The following is a 25,638-nucleotide window of genomic DNA, read 5'->3' on the forward strand; positions in this document are numbered from 1 at the left end:
GAGAGGGAGAGAGGTCATTTCCGGGGAGTTTCCTGTGGGGATGAGCCCTAGTGTAGGAGGGGGTGGTTTGTGTGTGTGTGTGTGTGTGTGTGTGTGTGTGTGTGTGTGTGTGTGTGTGTGTGTGTGTGTGTGTGTGTGTGTGTGTGTGTGTGTGTGTGAGGGGAGGGGAGGTGGGGTCCTGAGCTGGGCTCCTAATCCCTCAGGTTTGGCTGCAGCACGGCCTCAGGATAAACTGTCATGTACGCTGTGGACATTTGAAAATGCTACTTGGACTTTAGCTTTTTTTATTTTTTTTTCATTTCATGTTTGTGTTGTTCAAACAGATTTTTATAGGACGGGAATGCCAGCTCTGGTAAGATCACTCTTTAAGTTGTTTTGTTTTTTTACCCCCTCCTCCACAAAGAGTACTATTGTGACTTTAATTTGTATTTGTCAGATAAATATGTGAGGAAAGCGAGATAATAGAGATGAAACGATACCTGCCAGGCTGTAAAGTGTTATCTTTCACTAAAGAACCAAACACAGCAACAGCTCTTTTTAATTCTCATTTATATAACACAAATAATGCATTTAAGTTGGATCTGTCACTCTTTATTTTTTTCACTCTTCGTTGCTTCAAATTCTGTTATATTCGATTCATTTTTGGGTAAATTCCAATACTAAAGTGATTGTTTTGCCGTTAGATGTATAAAGATGCCTTCATTTTTGGGATCTTGCAGCAGATTGTGCACACAAACTGTTCGATAGTAAACGTGTCTGACAGGTTATCTGACCACTCGTTTCCCAGAAGTCACACAGGATTGTCGTTTGACCTCTGGAGGTCACTGAAGAACCGAGATTAAAATGAACTCGCTGTGGTGATGGTTGATTTCTACAATCCAGAACACACTCAGCTCATGAAGTCCACAAGATACTCGAATGAATGAATCAATGACAGATGACAGATGACTTGTTTTATCTCTTTGAGGAGATACAAACTCCTCACATTGCTGCTGAGTGGATTCGTGATGCTGCAAACTCTTGGAAAAGCCATTTTATTGAGTAAATAAGGTCATGCCAGCATATTTGCGGTAACTTGATGTCACCTTCGGCTCAAACAGCTGTGATAGGATGTTAATGAGGCCTTCATTTTAAACTCTTCTACCTTTAGTTCAGGTTTACTTTTGGGACACAAAACAGCCCAAAACCGATATTAAAGACTGTGTTACAGAGAAATACAGTATAAACTGCAGGTGTGATGGAGTCGCCCTGAGGGGCAGATGATACTGTCTCATCTGCAAAATGATTTAGAAAGTAATGTATCTGTGACAACTTGTGCATCCAAGGGGTTAAAAAAAAAAAAAATTGCAGGAACTCTGACTTGAGCAGATGATGAATGAAGTATTCTGCAGCTGATTCCTGATTTACTCATTTTCTCTGCTTCCCACATGTAAGTTGCAATCTTCCTGCAGCAGGAGAAGGTTAGAGAAGCTGGTCCTATCCAGCCGAGATATGTGGAACCCCTCTGCGAGCGCTGCGGTCGTACAGGTAGTTTGAATCAAATATGTGAATTTCAGCCGGATGAAGACGACCCGTCCTTTTGCATGTGCGCATGCACGACTCCCATTTCCGATATCAGAGCACTAATATGTACTTTTCACAGAAGCCCACTGCAGGGCGAAGCAGAGACGACAGAGTTTAGTTCAGCCGGACTAATAAATGAAGAGAGCTGTAAAAGGTCACTTGAGAAACTGGACTATCTTTCTGTAAATTACACGATGACCTCAGCGCTTCCTGTTAAACCCGGGACTCACATCGATTTTCGAGATTTCACAGGGGCCATCTGACTTTTTAACAACGGGACGAAAACGGATCATGACCTATTCAGGAATAAATACTGATTTGACTTGTGAAGGAGTGTGTGTGTGTGTGCGCGCTATAGGTGTGAGAACCAGCTCGGATCAATAAGTCAGCAGTGGAGGGAGTACGGCAGCAGTTATGTAAGAACCAGCTGTGAGAGGAAAAGAGCTGCAGCGAGCTGATGAAAGCAACTTCACTTCCCTCAACCACACTGAGCGTCCACCCTCTCACATTCTCCCATGAATTGGTCATGTATTATTCAAGCGACGCAAAGACAGAAAATAAAAACGATGATTGTGATCATATGGTGCTCTTGCGATCTCTCTCTGGTTGCCACTGGCAACATGACCGCATGATGCCTGTGTTCAACGCCGATTTTGTGATTTGGAAAGTATGAGGGGAAAACAGCAGAAAACACAGTTAATTGAGGACAAATCCAGACGCTGTAATCCACTGCTGCGCCCGACCACCTCTGTTGTGATGAAACAATAATGTGAGGCAAAATGAAAAAAAAAAAAATAAATATAACAAATCTGGAGTCTTAATCTGGATTAAATTACAGCGGTTCGTCATCCTGGCTCCAAACCAGAGCAGCCTAACCCAAACCACACCGAGCGCTGTCTGACGATGAGACTACACCTGCTTCTGGATCGAGTCAAACCCCAAAATAATCCAATTCTGGAGAAATTAAAAAAAAGTTTTCCAAGGTTTGTGAATGTTTGGGCAATTTTATGAAAATAAACTATATTAATAGATAAATAAAAGTCAAAAGAATGGTGTTCATTTGGTGAAATCAGTTAAAACAGAGAAATACTTCTGTGAGAGCAAGGTTGTATTCCTAACAGTGAATTATTTTTTACTTCATCAATCTGTATTCAAAAAAGAGAATAAATGCACTTTTGCTAGAATTTGCTGGGATTATTAATAATCTCCTGAAGAAACAGAGGAAGCGAATGGTTTTAGATAAACAGATGACAGACGGTGTATTTAAATCAAATGTCATTGCAAATGCAGGCGTATGTATTGTCATGGTAATGAAACTCTATTTAATTTTTGTGTTTAAAATTGTGTTTTGAAATAAATGCAATTACTATCGATGGGTGGAAAATGTGGAAAAACATGATCTCTATTTAGACTGTAATTATTAATGTTTTCAAAAACAGGACACAACTTAATTTCTCTTGCAAATAGAAACTCTAATATAAAGTTCAATTAAGTACATCAGGCCTTTAGTTTGTTCATAAAGTAGGTTTTTAAAATATACTTTTGACATGCTTCGACAATATTCCTCCCTATTCATCAGAAAAGTTTTTAGAGTTGACTTTTCTAAGAGTCTTGATTATTACTGACTTATTACCACCAATGAACACTCAAGGATGTTCAGTGATAACAGCGCTTTGCCCTCTGCCAATGCGACACCAATGTTCATATTCAATCCCCAGTTGCTGGTTTACCGTATCAGCTGATCTATATTTACCGTGATCGATGATCTGCATCATTAACTTTTACCAAGCCTAATTTCTTAAAAACGCCCTCATGGTCTTGAGGGTTGACATGAAGCTGTACCAACTCACCAAAGAACTTGATGAAGCTTCCAGGTTCTAACTACATATGAAGGTCAAATCAGGAATTCATGTCAGTTTGCACAAGTGACTCTGAAGGGATTCAATTTCTCCTGAATTGTGTTTCGTCTCTGGCAGCGCACGGTTGTCTGATACAAAGTGTTTCCACAACCCGCCATCATTTGTTATCTCAGAATTACAGAGAATCCAGCCTCAGGTTACTAATTGCTTGATTTTTTCTTTTTTTTTTCTTTTCTTCTTTTATTTTTCTCCGAACACATGCGCCCGACTTCGCCGTGCACCACGCTTAATAATGTCGAATGTGGCGACAGAAATTCAGTGCGGTGTGTGTCATTTATGTTCGGTGCCTCTGGTCACTTTGCAAAAATCAAGACGGATTTGAATGTGTCATCGCTGCCGCAGCAAACCGTGTGTGATGGATCAAAATGGCGTCAGAGCGTTTGAGCGGGGAGACGATGAGATTATCTGCTTGTGTGGAAGGACGGGCGGCCTACAGGGGAGGCGAGCTGCCTGAGCTGCTCTGTCCTGCCTGGAAAAAAAAAACCCAACTAAACACTTTCCATTCTTGTAGAATAATAGCCAGAGCTTATTTTAGAACAGAAAGTGCTTAACAAATGAAAACAAACTACATGAAGGAGGTTCAATTGGGAAAGAGGATGAGGTTTGAAGCACTAAAGAAATATTTGCATGACCTATTGTAGGTGAATTGCATGGTGTATTTATTCTTCTTTCCTGGCGTTCCGATGTACTCTTCACTGTTTTTATTAAAAGAGTGTTGCGACGCCCTTTGAGTCGATAATTGTGACTTGACTTGTTGTGACTTTTTGCTCGCGAGCCGACTAAAAAGAGCCCCCCGTTGCATAGCAATGTCTCCGTTTCACAAGCGTATTCTTGTGTTCGTTTTAAAGCTGACAGACAATTTGTGGTGTGTTTCAGGTTCAGCATGCAGCACTGCTCAAATCAACAGAGGTAACGGTCTTCCGACGCTGCTGCTGAGGCCTTCCGTCCAAAGACCTGCAGTCTTCGTCTCTGCAGCCACACACAGCGACTCACGGCTCCCCGGGAGGATTATGCCATTATAGCCGACAACTTGAGCTTCCTCGACACCCAGCAGCTACCAGGAGAAGTCAGTCCTGCTCCCCGGACACGCAGCAGGAACCATGGACGACCCCTATCGCAACAATGTGAACCAGCAGGTGACGGAAGGCGGAGAATACACCTACACCCAAGATGGCGGAGGCCAGGACGGCTACCCCTACCAGACGGACTACCCTCCGCAGGACGAGGACGCCGCCAGCGATGACACCGAGGGGGCGGACGAGGGCGAGCAGATGTACGAGGGGGAGTACCAGGGCGTCCCCCACCCCGACGAGATCAAGGAGGCACGCCGGGCGGCCCGGGCGGAGGCCCGGAGGAAAGCCCGCCAGGCCGTCCAGCAGGAGGAGGAGGAGGACAACCTGCCCGAGCAGTACGAGACCATCATGGAGGACTGCGGCCACGGACGCTTCCAGTGGATGCTCTTCTTCGTGCTGGGGCTCGCACTCATGGCTGACGGCGTGGACGGCTTCGTGGTGGGCTTCGTGCTGCCCAGCGCCGAGAAAGACATGTGCATATCCAACGCTGACAAAGGCCTGCTGGGTAAGTCACACCGAGGCTTCGCTTCCCAGTGAAAAAGGACAACTTCTGTTGGGTTTTGGGTGTCGGTTTACACGACAACGGCGCTCGGAGCCACTGAAAACACAACTTTTTGAAAATGGCTCCCGAGGTGGAACATGTCTTGATTCACAGCACCAACCTGGGCCATCACAGCCCGGTTTTGTTTACAGTTACTTTTTCACAGTGACTGCAATTTGCAGCTTTATCAGACCGTAATATTTCAAAGTGACTAGAAGTGATCAGACACAGTAGCACTTTTTTCAGCTTTATATCATCCCAGAGCTTGTCAAAGTGTGAGAGGATGACTCCCAACACACACACACACACACACACACACACACACACACACACACACACACACACACACACACACACACACACACACACACACACACACACACACACACACACACACACACACAAAGAGCTCCAACTACATTGTGCTGTCTCATTATAACAAAGTAATCTTAATGGTAGTCAAGATCCATATTGGGAACTCTTCTTTTATCCATTACACATGCAACAAATAAGAAAAATGTGTGTTTTATTGAAATTATTCATCGTTTTCACTTCCAATTACGAGGTGTTATTCCATCAAGATATCCTGAAATGTAGAGAAAAAAAATATCCAGCTGGGAAAAGGCATCCCCATGACCCCAGCATTCTCCTGATGATGTGTCCCCTGTGCTTGAGCCGCTCTCTTAGAACAGCCGCATTAACAACTTTACAAGGCAAAAAGATAAAAACTGTATTCAACTGTGAACATTAGTCCTCCAAATAAAAAACTTCAAAAATCTAAGTTTTGTTTTGAAGCAGCTCTTCGCGTCTCAAAAGCACGTTAACCCTCAAGTTGGCTTACAAAGAAACTTCATCCTTGTCGCTCTGCTCTCAGATGAATCTGAATCTCACAGTTATTACAGAGCTGAGTAATCATACTTTACCTTAACGTAGAGGCCAGTATCTGTACTCTCAAATCCACATAACGTGTGTATAGTTAGCAGATAAACTATAGTCTAGGTAACATCTCTTTCAGTCGGTGCTGAAGTTCTGTGAGCACCACCACCGGTTAGTATTAATTTCTAACAGATAGTGTATTTTCATGCTATTGCAGTTTGAGGCGTCAGCAACATGGTGACAATAATGCAAATGTGGCACATTTTGGTACTTTAGATCACAAAACTGATCAAAGCTTTGATTTGAAAGGGCACCAGAAAAAAGAGAGGAAGCTGTAGAACTGTAGAATTCAACAACACACTTGAAAGAGCACCAACAAGTCAAAGTAAAGAAACTTTGTACTTTTGTTTAGAACCCTCCGTCCAGCATACGTTGCTCTAATGTTTCAGTTTGTACAGCAACCGTGGCTCTGACACCGACTGCCTCCCACCATTCAGCTGAGCACAGCTAGAAACTGAACAAGCAAACACATTTCTCCACAACAGATATAAAGCCTCTTGGAAACCTACGAGAATAGCTAATTGCAGTCATCTGTCCAAGAGTTCCCATCTTTACCCGGGGAGGAGGATCCCATCAGTGAAATGATCTGCTGTTGTGTTTGGCTGGAACAAAATCCTGTTTTGTTTGGATCTGGACAGCACGTGGCTACAGGACACCATGTCCGATGGAAACAGGGGTGGGGGTGGGGGGGGTGGGGAGGCTGACTGCTGGGGCAAATTAGGGCGAAAGGAAAGAACTTTCCAGGCAAATAGGAGTGTGCAATGTAATCAACAATAATGTGTGTGTGTCCACTACAAGCGACTAGATTAACTTCACTGGCAGTAAGTTGACTTGAGGGTTCCTATTGTTTTTCGATGGTGTCGCGTACACACAGAAATGGACTGGAGGTTTTAGAAGTGTCATTTAAATGACTCTGTGAGTGCATCAGCCTGTTAGCTTTGCTCCTTTCCAAGCATTTACTGCAAAATTATACAGAAATCCACATGCAGCGTCGAGCCAACTTTCACCGGCAAACGCAGCAGACAAAACGGCTGCTCCTCACTTGGTTTTTTTTTTGCGCAGACCACTAAACTGCAAATTAAAGGCCCCCTCACCTTATTTCCCAGACCTCGTGTGTAGCTGTGGCAGATTGCACATCGCTCATTTCATCTCAGCAACAGGCTCCGGGGACGAAGCGTTGCGAGAGATTGATGAGGAACCCGGCGGTGATTGTATTCAGCGTGTGTTCCCAGGCTAATATGGAGCATGTTGCAGCAGTCAGAGATCCTGGCGGCCCGCGGCGCCCGGTGCAGAGCTGTCAGATACGCTTCGGGCCTCTGACGGGCTGTGGTAGCGGGAGGAAGGCCCGGCGAAAATGAAATCACAGCGTCTGTTTGTGCAGAGCGGGGGGAGAGCGCCCATCATTGGCTGAGAATATGAAGCAGATCTGCAGAATGATCCCATTTGATTCATGCTCATGCTCTGTTCAGCTCACACACGGGAGAAGAAATGTGTTTAATCTTAACCTTCGCCTGGGATGGCGGAGAAACTCTCAAACCTTTTGTTAACGCGAGGAGGCTCGCCGCACTTACCTTTAATGGTGGTTATGTTGTCTAATCTGCAGAGGGAAGATAGAAGGAGTTCATATAGAGAGAGAGACAATGCTGGAGGCAAAGAAAATATACTTCTGCCTGCTTTTAAATCCCACTCTTGATATCATTCCAACTATCTGAAGGAAGAGCGAAATTGCTAAAGTTGCACTGCAGCTGATACATTTCTGGAATAAAAGCAGACTGGCAATTAAAAAGGTTATGCATAAATTATGAGATGGTTTTATGATTCTTGCCTCCTGCTTTGAATCCCTTCATTCTGAATGTCTTTGCTTTCACGGCCGTGCTGTTATTGCGGCGCAGCTCATGAATTCATGTCACTCCTGCAAAACATCTGTAAAGTGAGAACTTTCGCTTTTCTGAGGATATTTTCTGTGAAGAATTTGTAGTTTGAAATTGCTGACTTCTTTTTCTGTCGGTGGGTCTTAAATCGGATTTTGTTTTTGAAATGTAAGCAATGGAATAATTGAGGTTTTTAGTGAAGAAGACAAAAAAAAAAAAAAAAAAGTTAAATATACGTCCAAGGAAAACCAATTAGCTTTTCTGGCAAATGTTTCAAATCAGCCGGTACGAATGATCAGTGATTCCTAAACTTTATTTTCATGTGGCGTGTTTCTCTGATGTCGGATTCGTCAAAACCCCAGAGGCAGTTTTCCAAGACTTCAATGGTGCTCGGAGCCAATGAAAACACAACTTTTGGAAAATGCTCCGACTCCAGCTCCATGGAAGTGGGGGAAAACACAACAATTTGAACATGCTGCGACGTAGTAAATAGCTCTTCTGTACATGCGCAAGTAGATGAACAATAAGTGTCATGACTCCCAGTCCATGTTCTCCTGGGACTTGGTAGTTTTAGAGTTAAGAGTCGTGGTAATCGTAATCCAACTGCATCATCTGTCCATATGAATGTCTGCGTACTCACCATAGTTTATGTTTACAGCGAAATGTTCTCAAAGCATCCACGACTGGCCTTACCGGATAAGTACATCGGTTTCTGCTGTTACCATGTAAACAGACGTCGTGTGAATGGGGCCAAAGTGTCTTTAAAAAAGCTAATTATTTTGGCTTAGTTTGACAACTCGCAACACGAAAAACCTTGGGCCGCCTTGTAACTTCTGGGACGTCCCGAAAGGAGTCCCAGTCATTCTGGAGGGGCAATGTGGTTTAAATTCTCCCGCACTAAGAAGCCCTGGGCTAATTATTGCTATCTTATTAATATTTCTTTCTTTCAAACCTACATAAATAAAGAATTCCTCCTACAACTTTTTAAAATCTTAATTCCACTCATTTTAAGCTGCACCATCCAGATAGAAAATGGGACAGCTTTCACCGGCTGACAAAATGTTGAATTCTGTTGTAGTTTCTTTAATTGAGAAGGTACTGCCTTTGTTGAATACATGTCAACGCATTTGTAAAAGTATTATAACAGCTCCACTGAAAGATGTTGTTGAGGTGAAGAAATGCTCCAACCATGGTGAATAACCTGTAGATGAAAATAAATGCACTAAAAAGGTCATCTTTTTGTACAATAGTGTTTATAAGACTTCCGTACTCTGTGCGGGCTACGATTTATCCTGAAAGACCTAGTTCAATACAAGGTGTCAGCATTTTTCATTCTTCACGGATTTATTTATTGAGCCAAAAAAATAAAAAAAATAAAGCTTTGTTGTTGCATTTCCAACGGATTAATTCACCTTTTCCTGCAGATGTGACAAATGCGCATACAGTGCTTTCGCTTGTAATACTGTTGGGGAAAGATAAATGCTCCCTTCCCCTCAGGGGATTCAGTGTCTTCACCGCGTTCAAGGACACCTCAGCCGGCTTCCAGCAGCTGGGACAGATCCCGGGCCTTCAGCTGAAGGACGACGAGGCCGTCCCGTCAACCTGTCCATGCAAATATCCAAAGCATACCCGTCGCCTTCAGCATCGACTTGGCCGAGATATGAGGCTGACATGATAGCTTTGACTCCGTCTCCTGGGGCCCCGAGCGGCTCGTTGCTGAATGAGCCGTGCAACTTGGCGTGTGGGAGCACCGCGGGGTTTGGACGGTCGAGTAATCCACCACCAAGGTGCACACTATGGCTCCACGTGCCGTTAAGCTGCTTAGGCCCTCCGTAATTAGGGCTGTGTAGTAAAAACATGGAGCAGGGAGGAGTTGTGGGTCGTACGTGAGAGGATGTCTGAGGTCAAGGGTTTGAGTCCCGACACAGGAGGCTGGATTACTCTCGTCATTGCATTGAAGATGTGCCGCTTGTTTGCTGGGTGCAGTTAAAGGAGACACAGTTAAAACACTCCTACACCTTAAAAGAAAAGGCAGCCCGCTGAGTGAGACTGCAGACGTGATGCGGCATGAACATGTAATCGGAGCAACAATGAAATGTCACAAAGCAACACAGACGACCGGATCTGCTGTCATTGCATGTGGAGAAGAAGCTCAAATCGGGTTTTGAAAGTGGGGTTTCTTGGGGACAGGAAGTGGAGCGCTCCTTTCATGCTGCGTGAGTCAGAGCTTGGATTTTCTCGTCACGTCATTAGAAATGTGGAGAAATATTGATGGCAGCTCACATGTGAGGATGCGTCACACTGGGGGAGTACAGTAGAAGATGTGATGATTCCTCTGCTGCTGGTGACTCATGTGAGGGTAAAGGGAGCCCCCTGGTGGAGACTATGAATACTGCCCTACATAAAGAGTGTTGATCAGGGGCCAGATAGAAACAGTGCAGAGGTGGTATAATAACTCATGCTGTCCTGAATATATTTAACAGCAATTCCATAATCTTCTTTTCATTTGGCACTAATAGGCACAATTACTTTCTTTAAAAATCAGCACCTGAAAGAAAAATCCATTGAATATATGAACTAAAAAGGACCAGCATTAAAGATACAGCGCAGCATGAAAAAAATACTTACTGGAAAGTGGCAAGAAAGGTTTTCCAGCCTCAGTTTGCTTGTTTGTTCAAAATATTTGGTGCATAAACACTAAAAGCAGAGTTTGCATGTTTGATTCTATAACAGAACGTCGTTTTGGTACAAATGACCTGAGAGGTCTGGATGGTTCAGAACACAACAGAAGATTTGGCCTGTATTACCGAAATAGACCCTTCAGAGATTTGTAGACCAGTTGAAAGGTTTTTAACTCTATTTTCTTTGTGACAGGAAGTCAGTGGAAAGACCTGAGAACCGGATCCATGTGATCCACCTTCTCTCTGTGTGTGAGGACTCAGGCAGCAGTGTTTCCAATCAGGACTCAATAACACAGAAATACAGCAGGAATTGCATCACCTGACATTTTACTTTTTAGTTAAACATTCTACCTTAAGTCTGTTTTGGTCAGTTTAACACTAAAAAGTCATGGAATTGTAATAATGTAATTCTTCCACAAAACATGATGTGTTTCTAAAAGTGTAGATATAAAACAGAACCGTGAGACTCCTTAAAATTTGATTATTGGGCCAAATGTGAAAATGACAGCATAATAATGAATAAATAACCATGATTCCAAATGTTTCCCCTATGTTTTAGTACACACACCTTAGTAAAGTACATTTCAGCATAAAGAATCCCAGTGTAAAACACAGTGACATTTCCCAAAGCCATGTCCTCCACTTACAGTGGCTGTTATCTAAAAGGTTTGTGTTTTTTGTGTGATCCAAATCCAAAAGGCCTGAACTTCTCTCTGCAGCCGGATTAATGTTGGCACTCAGAATGAATCTCTGTTTGTGTGTGTGCGCAGGTCTGCTGGTGTACGTGGCCATGATGGTGGGAGCGCTGGTGTGGGGTGGCCTGTGTGACAAAATGGGCCGGAGGAAATGTCTCATCTACGTCCTGACCATCGACCTGGTCTTCTCCTTCCTGTCCTGCTTCGCTCAGGGTTACGGCTTCTTCCTCTTCTTCAGGTTTTGCTCCGGCTTCGGGTGAGATCTTCTCTCATTCACGTTTGTAGTGATTGGACATAGAATTTCTTAACACTATCTGGACAGTGGGAACTTATATTTGCTCATTTAACATCAGGTATCTATTAAACAATAGGCATACTAAGGTTTTTTTGGGGGTTTTTTTTTCCCCCAGAGCAGTTATCATGCCAGAGCGTGCCAACTGTTGCTGAACCCTGCTATATATTTAGATTTCACTCTCATAGTCAATTTGTAATTATTGCTGATGGCCTTGTTTTGTTGCTTACACTGAATTAATGTTTCCAACAAGTATGGTCAAGAGCTTTTACGGCACAGGCCTGATCAATTTAATTTAATTTGTGGCCACATGATTACTTCTGTTAATGCTTACCCAGATAAAAAGGGCCGTGCATCTGCTGGACTGACCGCTCCTTTCAACAACTCCTCTGAACTACAACGCTTCATTACAGCCGGCCTCCTGTTTAATGGGCTTTATTATTTTATTTTAGTTTATTGGTTTCATTTAATTGATATTCTATACACAAAAAAAAAAAAACCAAGCTCATGTTTTGTGTCTCATTGGCTTGTTATTACCGTGAAGAGAACTTTGACGGCACCTTGGCCTTCAGCTCCATGAAAAATGTGGGAAAGTGTTGTTAAAGCCTTTAAACCATCGCCTGTAGGACCGATGGAGGAAAATTGCATACAATAAAAAAGGGTTTTACTGCACAGTCTCATGCACCTGCTGCCATGCGCAACGTGCTGGCACGTGCCGCCGCTCCACGCTGTTCATACCACCTCAATAACACCCGACTGCACAGTGCACACAAGGAGATCCCTGTTTATTTACACCAACAGAGCATTTCTTTATCACACTAATTAAAAGAAGTGAACAATGCTCATTGCTTGCTTTTCATTTCCCTTTTTTTTATTGCTCAGTTCCCTGCTGTTGCCGGCACCTTGCAGTGAGAATGTTGCATTGCACCGATTGATTTTGCAACTCAAACACACATGAAGCTTGAGTTTGGCCACACATCTAATATGGATGTTTGTTTTTTTGGGGTTTTTTTTTATGAAAAACTCAGCTGTTGCAGATTCATGCAGAGAATGAGGTTTATGAAACTCATCAGCAATCAGCAATATGTTCTACTGGTTACTCCAAATGCAAAGAGCAAGCAGAGCTGTACAGTGACTTGGCAGCTACTTGCTATTAGTCTATGAGGATGACAAATATATGGAGTGATGAGACAGAGCTGATAACGCAAATGCTCAAAACATGAACATGAACCCAACATGGATGATAAAACCGAACAATAATCAATGAGCAAACTAATGGATCAGCAATCCCCTGACATAGAGACTCGTCATTTGACATTAACAGTCATATGTGGCGTCTTAGTAACTATGTGGGTTTTTCTTCGGAAGTTTAATTGGGGAAGGAAAAGAAGAAAAGAAAAAAAACGGCTCGAGCCAAAAGAATGAAACACACTGATGCAATCATGACCTCATTATTAACACAGGCAACTTCCTGATCAGCAATCTGAAGCCACAAATAAATTACTCTGAGGATGTGTGAAGGATTTTCAAGTCATTTCCTCTCTAATTGGAACCAATACTAAAAGTTCGCTGTCAAACAAAACATTATTAAAGGAAAGAAAATAACAAGGTCTGAAGTGTAATGTGTGACAGCGGTGTTGATTATATTGGAAGGGGATATGAGTTTAGAGGAGAACAATATCATACGCATCTATTTACATTTGATAGACTTATTTTGTAGCCGAATATCACAAATATCCATTTGGCAAAAGCACTATCTTACAAATTGGACAAATTAGAACAAATGTGTGAAATAACAAAGATCAAATGAAATTTGGATCAATGGATAAAAGAATGTGTTTTTTTTTAATGATTCACTGACGTTTTTTCTACTCTGTAGTGAAATGTGACATATTTTTCAAACACTCCTGCAACATTCATATTACAAATGAATTTATTAACCTGTTGCATTACGAGAAATGTTCATTTAAACTTCTGAGTGTTTTTGAAGATGTGCCAACAATTTCCAACAAATGAAGTTCATCTGGGGCTGCAAAACGTGTTTTACCTTTAAAATGACAATAGCAAAGTTCATGAAGCTGTAACATTTTGACATATCTAAATCTGTCATTTTATTAGTACAATTTATGTTTTAATTACAATACAGTTTTTCCAACCGTGTTTAGCAGCTTCATCGATACTTGAAGGCTATTTTTTTAAAGGGCATTTAATAGTTTTAACTATAATAAAACTAGATTATTTTTTCACTATTTATAGTGATTTTAGTATCATTAGGTGGGTTTATTTGTTGTTGTTTTTTTTTTTCTTTTTCTCTTTTTATTGAAGCTTCTAGTAGTTTCACCTATGTTGGATGTTGTTACCTTCAAAATTAGTTTTTTTGGTTTTACTTCATTTTTTTTCCTCTTAGCCATTTTATTTATCTATTTATGCTTCTATTAATTTATCTATTTATCCATTTATCTTTTTTATTAATTTATTAAATGTTTTATTTATCAATTAATTTGTTTATTAATTAAGTATTTTATTTATTTATCCTTCTTCGACCTAATAGATTTTGAAAATGGCGTGCACGCAAAACAAAAATAACATGGAAATGTTTTTTTGACAAACAACTTTGCAAAAATTAACAAAATCCGATTCACTCATTCATTCATTCATTCATTCATTCATTCATTCATTCATTCATTCATTCATTCATGCTAATCAGTCTAACCATAAGTGCGGCAGCAGTAACTGAGAACACACAGGATTGTGAGACGGTGACGGTGAGACTCTCATGTTTGGATTTGTCCTCCAGAATCGGCGGCTCCATCCCAATCGTGTACACGTACTTCACAGAGTTCCTGCAGATGGATAAACGTGGGGAGCACCTGAGCTGGCTCTGCATGTTCTGGATGCTGGGGGGTCTGTACGCCTCCTTCACCGCCTGGGGAATCATCCCGCACTATGGTAACCTGCACAGTGCACATGAACAGATAAACAGTCAAGCAGAAATAGGCTGTGCAGCTTTTAACTCATACAGAGTTAACATAGAGTGTCATTGTGTTTGCAGAACTTATGATTTAAATTCAATTCACCACGGGAGCTTTGTGGACTCTCCTCCCTTCCAGTCGGCATGAAAGTTATCGTGGCAATTATGTTCTAAATTAATATTTCATGCAAACATTAGGTTTGAAAAAAGCTCCTCAGTCAGCTGCATGTAATTGTTTTTCTTCTGTTCTTCTTCCTGGTGTGAACATATCTTGAGTTTCAATAACTTCCGGTGTTCTGGTTGTTTTCACCAGGATGGGGCTTTGCCATCGGTTCGGAGTTCCAGATGCACAGCTGGAGGCTCTTCATCCTGGTGTGCCTCTTCCCAGCCCTGGCTGCGCTCATCGGCGTCATCTTCATGCCGGAGAGCCCTCGATTCCTGCTGGAGGTCCGAAAATATTAGCAGTATACATCCAGAGCAAGTCTGGGGGTGATAAAACCCTAAAACATAAGACCTGATCAGTACAGGACTTTCTATTTTATCCCAATGGGTATTTATAGATATTTATAGACAACCACATGTCTTCATCTATTATTGGTAAATTATCATATTTGTTGGCTTTCTTATTTTACATTTTGAATTTCCTTGAAATATGTCCTTCAAGGAAATAACTATTATTCTTATCTTCAAGGAGTCCCATTTTATCAGGATGTATTCCCCCAATATAAAAATGATGCAAAAAAAAAACAAGATACAGAAGTCTTTCAGCGTGCACTACAGCAACACACTCAATGTTATTTGGATTTTACAATAACAATTTGCAAATGAAAACCTCTTTAAGCTATTTTGAGAAATTTGTTTCCAGTTTCCTATTAATTAAGATAATTGACCCCACTTTACCACCAGTGAATGATTATATATTGGTCGAAAATTAGTGAAATGGAGATCAGCAGAGTGCAGTGAAGCTGTTGTCTGTTGAGGTCCAGTCACTGATTAATTAGCAGCAATTAAACACAACAAATGAGGTCTAAAATTCACTGTGTAGTAATAATAATAATAATAACAAAAAAAAGGATACCCAGGAGTTCAGATAAACACATAATTTAAAAAATGGTTTAATATTGCGGATGTTGTGGAAATGTGCCTGGAGCAGGCCGTGTTACAGTAACTGAGTGCAATCAGGAGAAATATAACAAATATAACAGAAGGAATAAGGTCAGTGTAAACGAAGCCTGTTTCGCAGTGAGATGAGATGATTTGCCTGGGTGATACGTCAATTGTTTGGTTTCACGCACACAGCCTTGCACTTATCCACACTTTTATTCACAGTTCTTTTTAGACTGATACTTTCTATCCACTGATCCAAGCAACGCACTCTCATTTATTTCATGCATCACATCCGTTACCCTGCTACCGTAATGAGCCACGTCTCACACGGGGGTCGTAGAAAGGAACTGTCTTAGAAATGTTCTGGGTGAGAATGTTAAAATCAAGCATGATTAAATGCATTATCTCTTTAAAGCTCATGAAAACCCCCACCCTGAGGAAAACCTACCATATATTCATTTTTCACATCGTGTATTGAGATTAATCTGTCAAAATCGATTATTAGTTATTCCTCGGGGGATTCCTATCAAAACATCCAAGGGTGGTGAAACTGTGGCGTGTCACTGTAGTTTCCTGATGCCCAGTTCCAAACGTGAAGCAGCGATTGGTTGAGAATGTTGAGTCACCCGCCGTCGCGGCAACATCCCACTGCTGTGCAAAGCTAGCGAAGAGCTGTGAAGTCATCACCCCAATGCCACCCGCCCCTGTTTGTCATCCAGGACATTGTCAGACCCCTGACCACATGTGGTATTGTGTTTGTATGTTACTGCTGCAGCACTCCCCCAACTTATCACACATTTCCCCCCAACCCCCTTTCTGATAAGATCCAGGCCTAATGGGAACATAATGTTGCTCGGCTGTGTGTCTGGCTCCAGAGTATGTGAGAAAGTCTGAGTGGACAGACTGAAAACCACTGATTAAACGTTTCTATATTTAGTACGATTCGGTAATCGGTGCAAAACTCTCGTATCAAAACAGATTTCACAGGATGCTCGTGGAACGTGGTTGCAGAATATATTCATGCTTGTGTGTTTGTTTTCAGAATGCCAGACATGACGAGGCGTGGATGATCCTTCGACAAGTTCATGACACCAACTGGAAGGCCAAAGGAGAGCCCGAGAGAGTTTTCACTGTAAGACATTATTATCAATTGGCGATATTTTAATCAGCTCAGCCAATAAACAGTTTGTGCGAACAGGCAGGATGCATCATGTGAAATCAGCTGCATGAAGGAGTTCGAAACCAGAAGACAAGAAAAACAAAGGCTATAAAACCTCCATTGTACATATTGTTCAAGAGGACTACAACATTAATATAGAGGATAACAGCAAAGATGCATCTAGCCAGCTGGCTCACCACGACTTTCATCTACTGACTTTATTATCAGATATTTTCGGCGTTGCACCTCACATTTTGTTACCGATTCGTAATACGATCTTTTCTGTTTACTGTAATACTCCAATATGTTTGGTAACTTTCTCCACCAACGTGTCCAGCTCATCATCTGTGTGCTGGAGACCACCATGGTAAAGAAGGAACGAACACAAAAGTGACAGTTTTAAGCCGATCGTCCTCACTTAAACGAGTCTTAAGCAGGCAGGTTGTTTTTAGTAACTAAGCAACATGTTTGAAAACTGACTCACAATCACAGTCTATTGCTTGAGGATGCAGTTTAGTTTGTTCTATGAAGTATCTGAGTGAAGGAAGCCTGTAATTACCTAATGAACATAAATTCAGCTATATTTTGGATGATATGGAGAGATTGACTGCTAACTTGGCGCTGTTCTGTCCCGCAAGCATACCTTCATGCTTTTAGCTGTGACATCCTTCTCTAATATGTAAATGAATATGTCATAATGTGTATCCACTGGTTTCATGTGTTCATCTCACCGATGGCTAAATCACACATTACAAATAAAAGAACCACAAAATGTTAATGCTTTCTGGAAGGTGGACACAAGACATGAGATACAGGCATTGATGGAACAGGAGCTCATGTCATTGAATCACGACAAAAATAAATAAATAAATCAAAATACACAAAATCATAGAGCTCACAGAAGACGCTGAGACACTGGGAAACAACTCATACAGAAGATGCCCAATATATACCACAGTCACCAGCTGCAGACAATCACACACTCAGGCACAGCTGAAACACATCAGGGCAGGAAGCAGCAATCAGACGTGTGGAGAGGAAGTCAGAGTGGAGAGGAGACTCAAAATGATATAAATAAACTAAATGTGTATGGAGGAAAGCATGTTTCTGTTATATTCTCTTATCAATTATTGCAACATGATGCTGAAATTAGCATCACAAACACCAAGAATTGTATAATGAGTATATCAAAAAGAAATACCATAATGAGATACTGTTACAAATACTGTTTGTATGTGATGAACTGTTCCCCAAACAAGCTACATATTTAAATATTCCTATTAACGTACATACAGGTTCTGTTGAAGACAGACTCCTGTTTAAAAGAGGAGATTAAATTAACTGGTTTGAACGGCATCTGCCAATCCATCACAGTTCATTACTAGTGTGTGCCACCAGGGATCAGTAAAGCAGGGTTTGGTCAGCCAGAGACGGTTTGATTGTCTCTGCCAGCCTCACAGCTTGTACCTGGAAGAGCCTCGATGTGTGAGGGAGTGAGAGTGAAAGTACAACAGTAACTCTATTCATTCACTTAGAGAGAATTTATACGGTCGTTAGGGTGCTTTAGACTGCCTTTAGTTACAATTAATCCAGGTTGAAACTAAAAACTAATAAAGATATAATATTGTGATTGTTGTAAAGATGGACATGATGGTGATAACTAACTATATATCTGGTCTTCTTCCTATTTGTAGGTGACCAACATCACAACGCCACAGACCCAGGAGGACGAGTTCATAGAGATCCAGAGTGAAACAGGAACTGCCTTCCAGCGCTGGACCGTCCGACACATGACCATGCTGCAGCAGGTCCGCAGATTCCAACCACATTCCTCCCACATTCCCACCAGACCAGAGAAGAAAAAATTAAAGACACTACTGAAGGACGCAAAGGATAAATACAGTGCATCTTTAGCATATTTGAGCCAGAGGAGCAAAAATATTATTTTTTGTTCAAGGAAATACATGGAAACTCTTAACAAATTTACATTCAATTAACACATTTTTTGAAAAATAATTGATGCTTAATGCTATTTCACTGGTCTTCAGGCTTGTTTTCACTGCTGCCATCTGCTGCTCAGTTATGGGTTTTTAGCATCATTCTCCACGTCACCCTACTGGAAATATTAGGAATTGCAAGTCCTTTTCATTGAGGATATCTTCTTTTTTTTTATCTTATTATCATTATCATTATTATTATTTTTCTTTTATACAATATATTTTGTAGCTGGATCAGACCCTCTTAAAGGATGTGTTGACTTTAGATCTGTATGTTTGACATCCTTCGGATAAGAAAATACTTTCCATCATTGTCTTTTTTGGTGAAGTGGTTTTGTGACGGACGAGCCTCAGTTCAGGTTTTGCCTCATCTGTTATCAGCTGGAAAAGGTTCCAGCTTCTGACTATGGATAAAGCCGTTTTAAAAGATTTGTGGATGAATGAACCTACCTGTTTCCTTTGTGTGTCCTTCTTTGTCCTCCTGCAGGTGATGGCCAATGTGATGTCTCTGTCAGCTCCAGAGCTCAGACTACAAGGCCTCTTCCTGGTCATCGTGTGGTTCTGCTTGGCCTTCAGGTAGAATCTTTACTACCGGTTGAAACTTAACCTGAAAGATTCACATGAAATGCACCTCGTCCCTGATCTATTCAATCCACTGTTTTTTAATTTGGAGAGATATTCTTCTTCGACTGTGTCTGTGTCCATCAGCTACCATGGGCTCGGAGTTTGGTTCCCCGATATGATCAAGTACATGCAATACGAGGAATATGAGTCCAAGGTCCGCGTGTTCCACCGAGAACGAGTGGAACGCTTCCACTTTAATTTCTCTCTGGTCAACCAGATCCACCGGGAAGGAGAATATGTCCATGACAAGTATGTATGTAGCATAGAAATTGAAATACAATTACATATAGCCTCTCAAAATGGAATTGTAAATACTCTTGACTGCGTTCTGCACGGCTGCATTCATATGTAGAAAACATTGTCATTCAAATAGAAATGTAAACGAAATAACCGTTTACGTTCACCATAGAGCGATGAGCCCCAACAAATGAAATATGATACCATGGAGTTGGACGTGGAGGTGGACAAAGTTAAAAACTTTGGGGGCTTTGTATGTTTTGAACTATAAATAGAACAAATTGCTGTTATTTCATACAACTTGCTTTGTGTGATTCCTTCCTTTTAGATTCGCCAACATTGAGATCAAGTCAGTTAAGTTTGAGAGCTCTCTGTTTGAGAACTGCTACTTCGAGGACATTAAATCAACCAACACCTTCTTTGAGAACTGCACCTTGAAAAATACCATCTTTTACAACACAGGTACAACTTCAGGCTCCTATAAAAAACAGTTTTTTTGGGGTTTTTTTAGGCAAAGTGACATATTCCAGCTTCATTTGACACTCTGTTTCCTCCCTCTCTCCAGATCTGTGGCAGGAAAAGTTCAAAAACTGTCGGATGGAGAACACGACCTTCCTCCACCCGAAGAAAGGCTGCCACCTGAACTTCCAGGAGGAGAACGACATTGTCATCTACATGGTCAGCTTCTTGGGAAGTTTGGCTGTGTTGCCTGGCAACATCATCTCGGCGCTGTTTATGGACAAGATAGGCAGGATCCGAATCATAGGTGAGATGTGTGTGTGTGTGCGTGTGTGTGTGTGTGTGTGTGTGTGTGTGTGTGTGTGTGTGTGTGTGTGTGTGTGTGTGTGTGTGTGTGTGTGTGTGTGTGTGTGTGTGTGTGTGTGTGTGTGTGTGTGTGTGTGGATACAGGACCTCGGTAAACCGTGTGTGTGTTTATCCCTGCAGGTGGTTCCATGCTGGCGTCGTCAGCCTGCACCTTCCTGCTGCTGTTGAGTTTCAGTCAAGGAGCTGTAATATGCTGGCAGTGTCTCTTTTATGGCACCAGCGTGGCTGCTTGGAACGGACTCGAAGTCATTTCTGTGGAACTCTACCCCTCATCTAAAAGGTACAGGCCGGCCTTAACCAGCCCGTAATTTCAGCGCGAGCATCACCCGACCACAGTTCATTCATAACTCATCCATTTTCATTTAACCTCCCATTCTGTGAAGCCCTCACCCAAACATCAAATGTCCGGTACCAGCTTAACAAGTGTGACTGCACACAGCAGGACGGACGGGCTTTGAAGTTCTGCTGATGGAACGGTGGTGTGTGTGTGTGTGTGTGTGTGTGTGTGTGTGTGTGTGTGTGTGTGTGTGTGTGTGTGTGTGTGTGTGTGTGTGTGTGTGTGTGTGTGTGTGTGTGTGTGTGTGTGTGTGTGTGTGTGCGCGCGTGTGTGCAAATCAACATAAAGCACACAGAGTTCAAAGAAAAAACATTTTAAAAGTGTTTTCTCTCATCCAGTTGAGTCTTTCTTCTGCATCCAGCTACAGAAAACAGTCGGTCAGATTCAGGAGAGAAGCACTGGGGCATTTGGAAGCCATAAATACACACTAAAATATAGTATGCATGTGAGTCTGTAGCTCCAGCAAAACTGATAACTCATTGACAGGATGCTTTTCATAAACCCATCATTTTGCCTTTATCTTGAAAATTTAAATTGTAATATCTCAACGCTGAAAAATTTAATAAATCAGAACTGGCGTGTTTTATACAACAAGGAAATTATTGCTGTTTTGTAGTATTTTAAGTATTACATTATATTTAAATAACTTTGGGACAATTTTCTGAAATGAGAATTTGTTGCTTTGTGTCATCATACTACTACTACTACTACTATTACTACTACTAATATTAATAATAATAATTCTTCAGTGTTCAAGGTTGCTTGCTTTACATTACAGTTAAAATCATGTGAAAGTTCAGCAAAGGAAAACACCTAACAGTTACGATATTACAAAGCATACAAAGAAAAGTAAATCACATTCACAATATTTCTGATATTATTGATTTTAAGGTGACATTATGGCATGGCGTAATCCTTCTATTTTGGATGGTGGCGGTTCGTGGTTCAGATATCCAGATATCCGTGCTTGTCAGAATCAAGAGTGAAAGTGATGGGATTGAAGGCTGACACTTATCTTTAGCTTTGAGGCTATTGAGGAAAACAAACTCTTAATCCTTCAGATCATGTATGTGTTTTTCTTCTTAATAGTTTTTCTTTGTAAAGATATTGCATACGTCTTCTTCATTGTCCACTGACAACGTACATATTATGATGGAAATGTCGACTTAGTCACACTGTGCTGTCAGTGCAGCTTGTGGGATATTAAAACAGAATCTGAAACAGCGTTAGTGATGCAAAACGACACCTTATTTATCACAGACTGTAACAGTATTAGTTCTACTTTATAAGATAAGTCTCGTCCTTCCCATCCCATTAAAATCACTAACACGGTTAAGTTTTATTCTCCTTTTGGAAATCATTAATGTATGTTAACATTAAACAATGATTGACAGATGAGGTGGTCAATTAGAACCACACGCAACCATTGATGAAATGACCCTGTTCAACTTTGTCAAACACGTGACAATTTCCTCCAGATGTACTCTTTCATTCATTTATTTATTCATTCCCGAGCACGTTCCATTCACTCAGTCTCTGTCCCTGTGCCTCTGCAGAGGGACAGCTTTCGGCATCCTCAACGGGATCTGCAAGTTTGCCGCCATCATCGCCAGCTTCATCTTCGCAGCTTTCATCGGCATCACCAAGATCATCCCCATCTTCCTGGCCTTCGCCGCCCTGGTCTGCGGAGGTCTGGTGGCTCTGAAGCTGCCTGAAACCCGGGAGAAAATCCTGTCTTAAAAAAAAAGCCAAACTCTTGCAGCCTCCTGGCCTCCACACACAGTCCAGCCAGAAAGGGAAGGGGGGGGAGTGAAAGTGCATGAAAGTACCAGTTTCTTCAACTGAGACAGAGAGACAAGGAAAGGAAAGCCATGTTGTGCAAGCTGTGCTTCTGAGCTGTGTCATGGTGATGCAATTATATAAAAAAAGAAATGTTGAAACCTGTCTGGTTGCCTACATGAACCTGTGGTTGCTTTCCCCCAGTGAGCTCCTCAGGCTGTCCAGCATGTCCGTCACATCATGTAAACGTAGTCTTCCTCGTCCTCCCCCTCCTCCCCCTCCCCCTCCCCCTCCGCCACCCCCGTCCTCCGTTCTCACACACACACACGGCATAGAGACTTTTTGTTTTGTTTGAGGTTTGTGTACAAGATTTAATCTGAGATGAAAAATGTGTCTGTACTTGAAAGAGTGATGTAGTTCATGTTGCCATGTTGTGCTTTTATTACGTCCCCCCTCCCCCCCCCCCCCCCCCCCCCCCCCCTGCGCCCCACCCTGTTGGAGAGACAGAGAAGACTTATAGCGATCACCTGAATTGTTCTTCTCACAGCCGCAATAATCTCATCTCCATCGTCCACCTGCTCTTTATTTATTCTGCACTGTCCTGTGTGTCTGTTGTCTTCTTTAGCTGTCACTCCGTTTCTTCTTTCTAGACATTAACCTGGACGGGTCGTTGTAATAAATGTAGGAAGTATTTGTTTCTTCTTCTTTTTTTTTCTTTTTTTTTTATTCAACCGTTTGTTTCTCCAAGCCAATCCAAATCAGACCCGACTGGATCGTTCTCTGTTATTGTGGTCTTGTCCTCGACTCCGAGACGTCGTGTCTGCCCTCGACGGTAGAGCTGTGTGGTTTTCTTCGTAGCTGGTTATAATGTAGAGTCAAAGTCTTTTCTGTCACATCTTGCCATGAAAAAAAAACGAAACGCATAAGGAACTATTGTTTAATTTGTTTTTTCGTCTTTTCTAACAAGTAAAAAAAAAACAACAAACGTGCGAGATTAGATGTTTTGATATGATGCTCTCGTTTTCTCGTCCAGACGGAGAACTGACTTGGAGAACATGCCGCATTTCTGACAACATGTGTCAAGATTTCTGAGGAGCGTGTTACTTTTTTGGCATGACAGAGCTGTGTGTGTTTGTGTGTGTGTGTGTGTGTGTGTGTGTGTGTGTGTGTGTGTGTGTGTGTGTTTGTGTGTCTGTCTGTCTGTGTAAATGCATGTCATCCACACATTTGTGAACTCTCTGAAAGCACAACAGTCTGACTTCCACTACTGTATTCGTTGTTGTACATATAGACCTGTGTATATTAGCTGTATAATAGCTGCACCATGACTTGAATAAAGCTGAGGGCTCGTGATCCAGTTTCCTGCTTGATTAAATGTTGGAAAATGTTCTGCACTGACATTGAGCAAACTATTCTGAATATAGAAAAGACAAAAAGAAACACAATATGGGAGATGATCGATGGCAAATTTAAAGTTTCAGGTACAACATAGAAAATACCTTAAAGTCCGCAGATAAACGTTGTGGAGAGCCAGATGAGGAAATGCATTTTCTCTTTTGTGCGTTGCCCATTAACCTGTTCACGTTTTAGTTTGTGGGATCGAGGAAATACATCCAATATTTCACATTCATTAAAGCAAATGTGTCTCCATATTTTAATTGTACAATTTGTTTTGCCTATGTTTACTATTTGGCTCTGTATGGACACAATTAATCCATTGTCAAGCAGTTGTGAAAGTGATGGCAGGAGTTTGTTAAAATTTCGAATGAAGAAATAAAATCCTGTCTGCCACATCCCAAGCTAAAGTCAGTTTTTATAAGGAAGTTGATGAGGGAATGAGCATACAGATACTGTGACAGAAGCATATGCACAATTGTTGGAAATTATTATCATCTGAGTCTCTCTTGAGTGAGAGGAGCTGCTTCAGTGAAGGTCAGATGTTTAAATTTGGAAGATTTTGCCGGTGTTGGGTATGAAAATAACTACAGATGAATTTTTACATGAACCTGTTAAAATGAATTATTTCACTGCTTCTCATTTATATGGTATATGTCCAAATATTGTTTCTCTTGAAAATTCTTCAAATTTAGCTTATCACACCTCCCTCACACCTACACTGGCCTGCTCACACCTCAGATGAACCCTTAACCTTAAATACTACGTCATAATGACACACACATATATATATATATATATATATATATCCACCGCTTGCCATATCAAAGAGGTTAAAGATACACGATGTTGTCGACCTTATTACACATGCATGTTTTTGGGGTCAAATATACTTTGAAATCCTTCAAATCAATAATGCTGAAAAAAATTGTCATGGACGAGAAGTCCAGAATCACACAGACGAATTGTCCAGGGTTTGCAGTTTTGTGGACGAGTTGTCTGTCCACCCTGCGTTATACACTAAGAGGAAGGTACATTTTGAACATAACCTCACTGGCAAACCATACAAAACACATAAACGTAAGACATTTTAAATGGACAAGATGCAGAGCTTTCACCTGTCACACACTGATGATGAAGCTCAAGATTAACTCTAAGCTTAGACAAAGGGATGAATTTTAATTTTCTGTCCTGATGTGACTGTGTTTTCTAAATGAAAGAAGTTGTTGTCAACAGCACTTCCATAGTCAATAAATGAAATCTGTTGATGGAGGCGAGTTAGACGCATTTTAAAGTCTCTGAAATTGATGAACTTTAATCCATCAAAAATATCATCACTCTGCTTCTCTCACAAATCACAGCCTTGTAATGATTAATAATATCAGAATTATATCTCTCTCAGTGTATTCTGTATTCGGAATTATAGAAACTCAATGAACGTCTTTGTCCAGTGTGTGTGTGTGTGTGTGTGTGTGTGTGTGTGTGTGTGTGTGTGTGTGTGTGTGTGTTTTAGTGAGGGATTAGTGCCTTTGGAGATGCCAGTCTGGATAAAGTAGGTTAAAGATAAATGGATGAATGGACTGTCATTCATGATATTATAAACATTTTTCTAACATTGTCAGAGCTGTTTAGGATA

The 25,638-nt window shown here is 41.4% G+C and overlaps 1 protein-coding gene across 1 annotated transcript; it reads left to right on the forward strand.

Moving 5' to 3' along the window:
• The first annotated feature begins 71 nt into the window (after positions 1-71).
• Positions 72-23,959, forward strand: sv2ba (synaptic vesicle glycoprotein 2Ba). The gene is made up of 13 exons (XM_080489199.1): positions 72-352; positions 4,359-5,060; positions 11,355-11,535; positions 14,369-14,520; positions 14,856-14,989; positions 16,692-16,781; positions 18,503-18,616; positions 19,293-19,381; positions 19,514-19,678; positions 19,995-20,128; positions 20,232-20,432; positions 20,612-20,771; positions 22,385-23,959. Exons 2-13 carry the CDS (start codon positions 4,583-4,585, stop codon positions 22,566-22,568), a joined length of 2,082 nt encoding a protein of 693 aa, XP_080345325.1. The 5' UTR covers positions 72-352; positions 4,359-4,582; the 3' UTR covers positions 22,569-23,959.
• The last annotated feature ends 1,679 nt before the right edge of the window (positions 23,960-25,638 follow it).

Source organism: Lipophrys pholis, assembly GCF_963383615.2.
Source record: "Lipophrys pholis genome assembly, chromosome: 2".
Classification (NCBI taxonomy): domain Eukaryota; kingdom Metazoa; phylum Chordata; class Actinopteri; order Blenniiformes; family Blenniidae; genus Lipophrys; species Lipophrys pholis.

What these genes read in the sequence shown, in the direction of transcription:
- sv2ba (XM_080489199.1), top strand. Translation starts at nt 4,583, where the DNA reads ATGGACGACCCCTATCGCAACAATGTGAACCAGCAGGTGACGGAAGGC. An exon ending in AGGTTTTGCTCCGGCTTCGG is followed by an intron (nt 11,536 to 14,368) that starts GTGAGATCTTCT and finishes TTTGTCCTCCAG; the next exon opens with AATCGGCGGCTCCATCCCAA. An exon ending in GGGAATCATCCCGCACTATG is followed by an intron (nt 14,521 to 14,855) that starts GTAACCTGCACA and finishes TGTTTTCACCAG; the next exon opens with GATGGGGCTTTGCCATCGGT.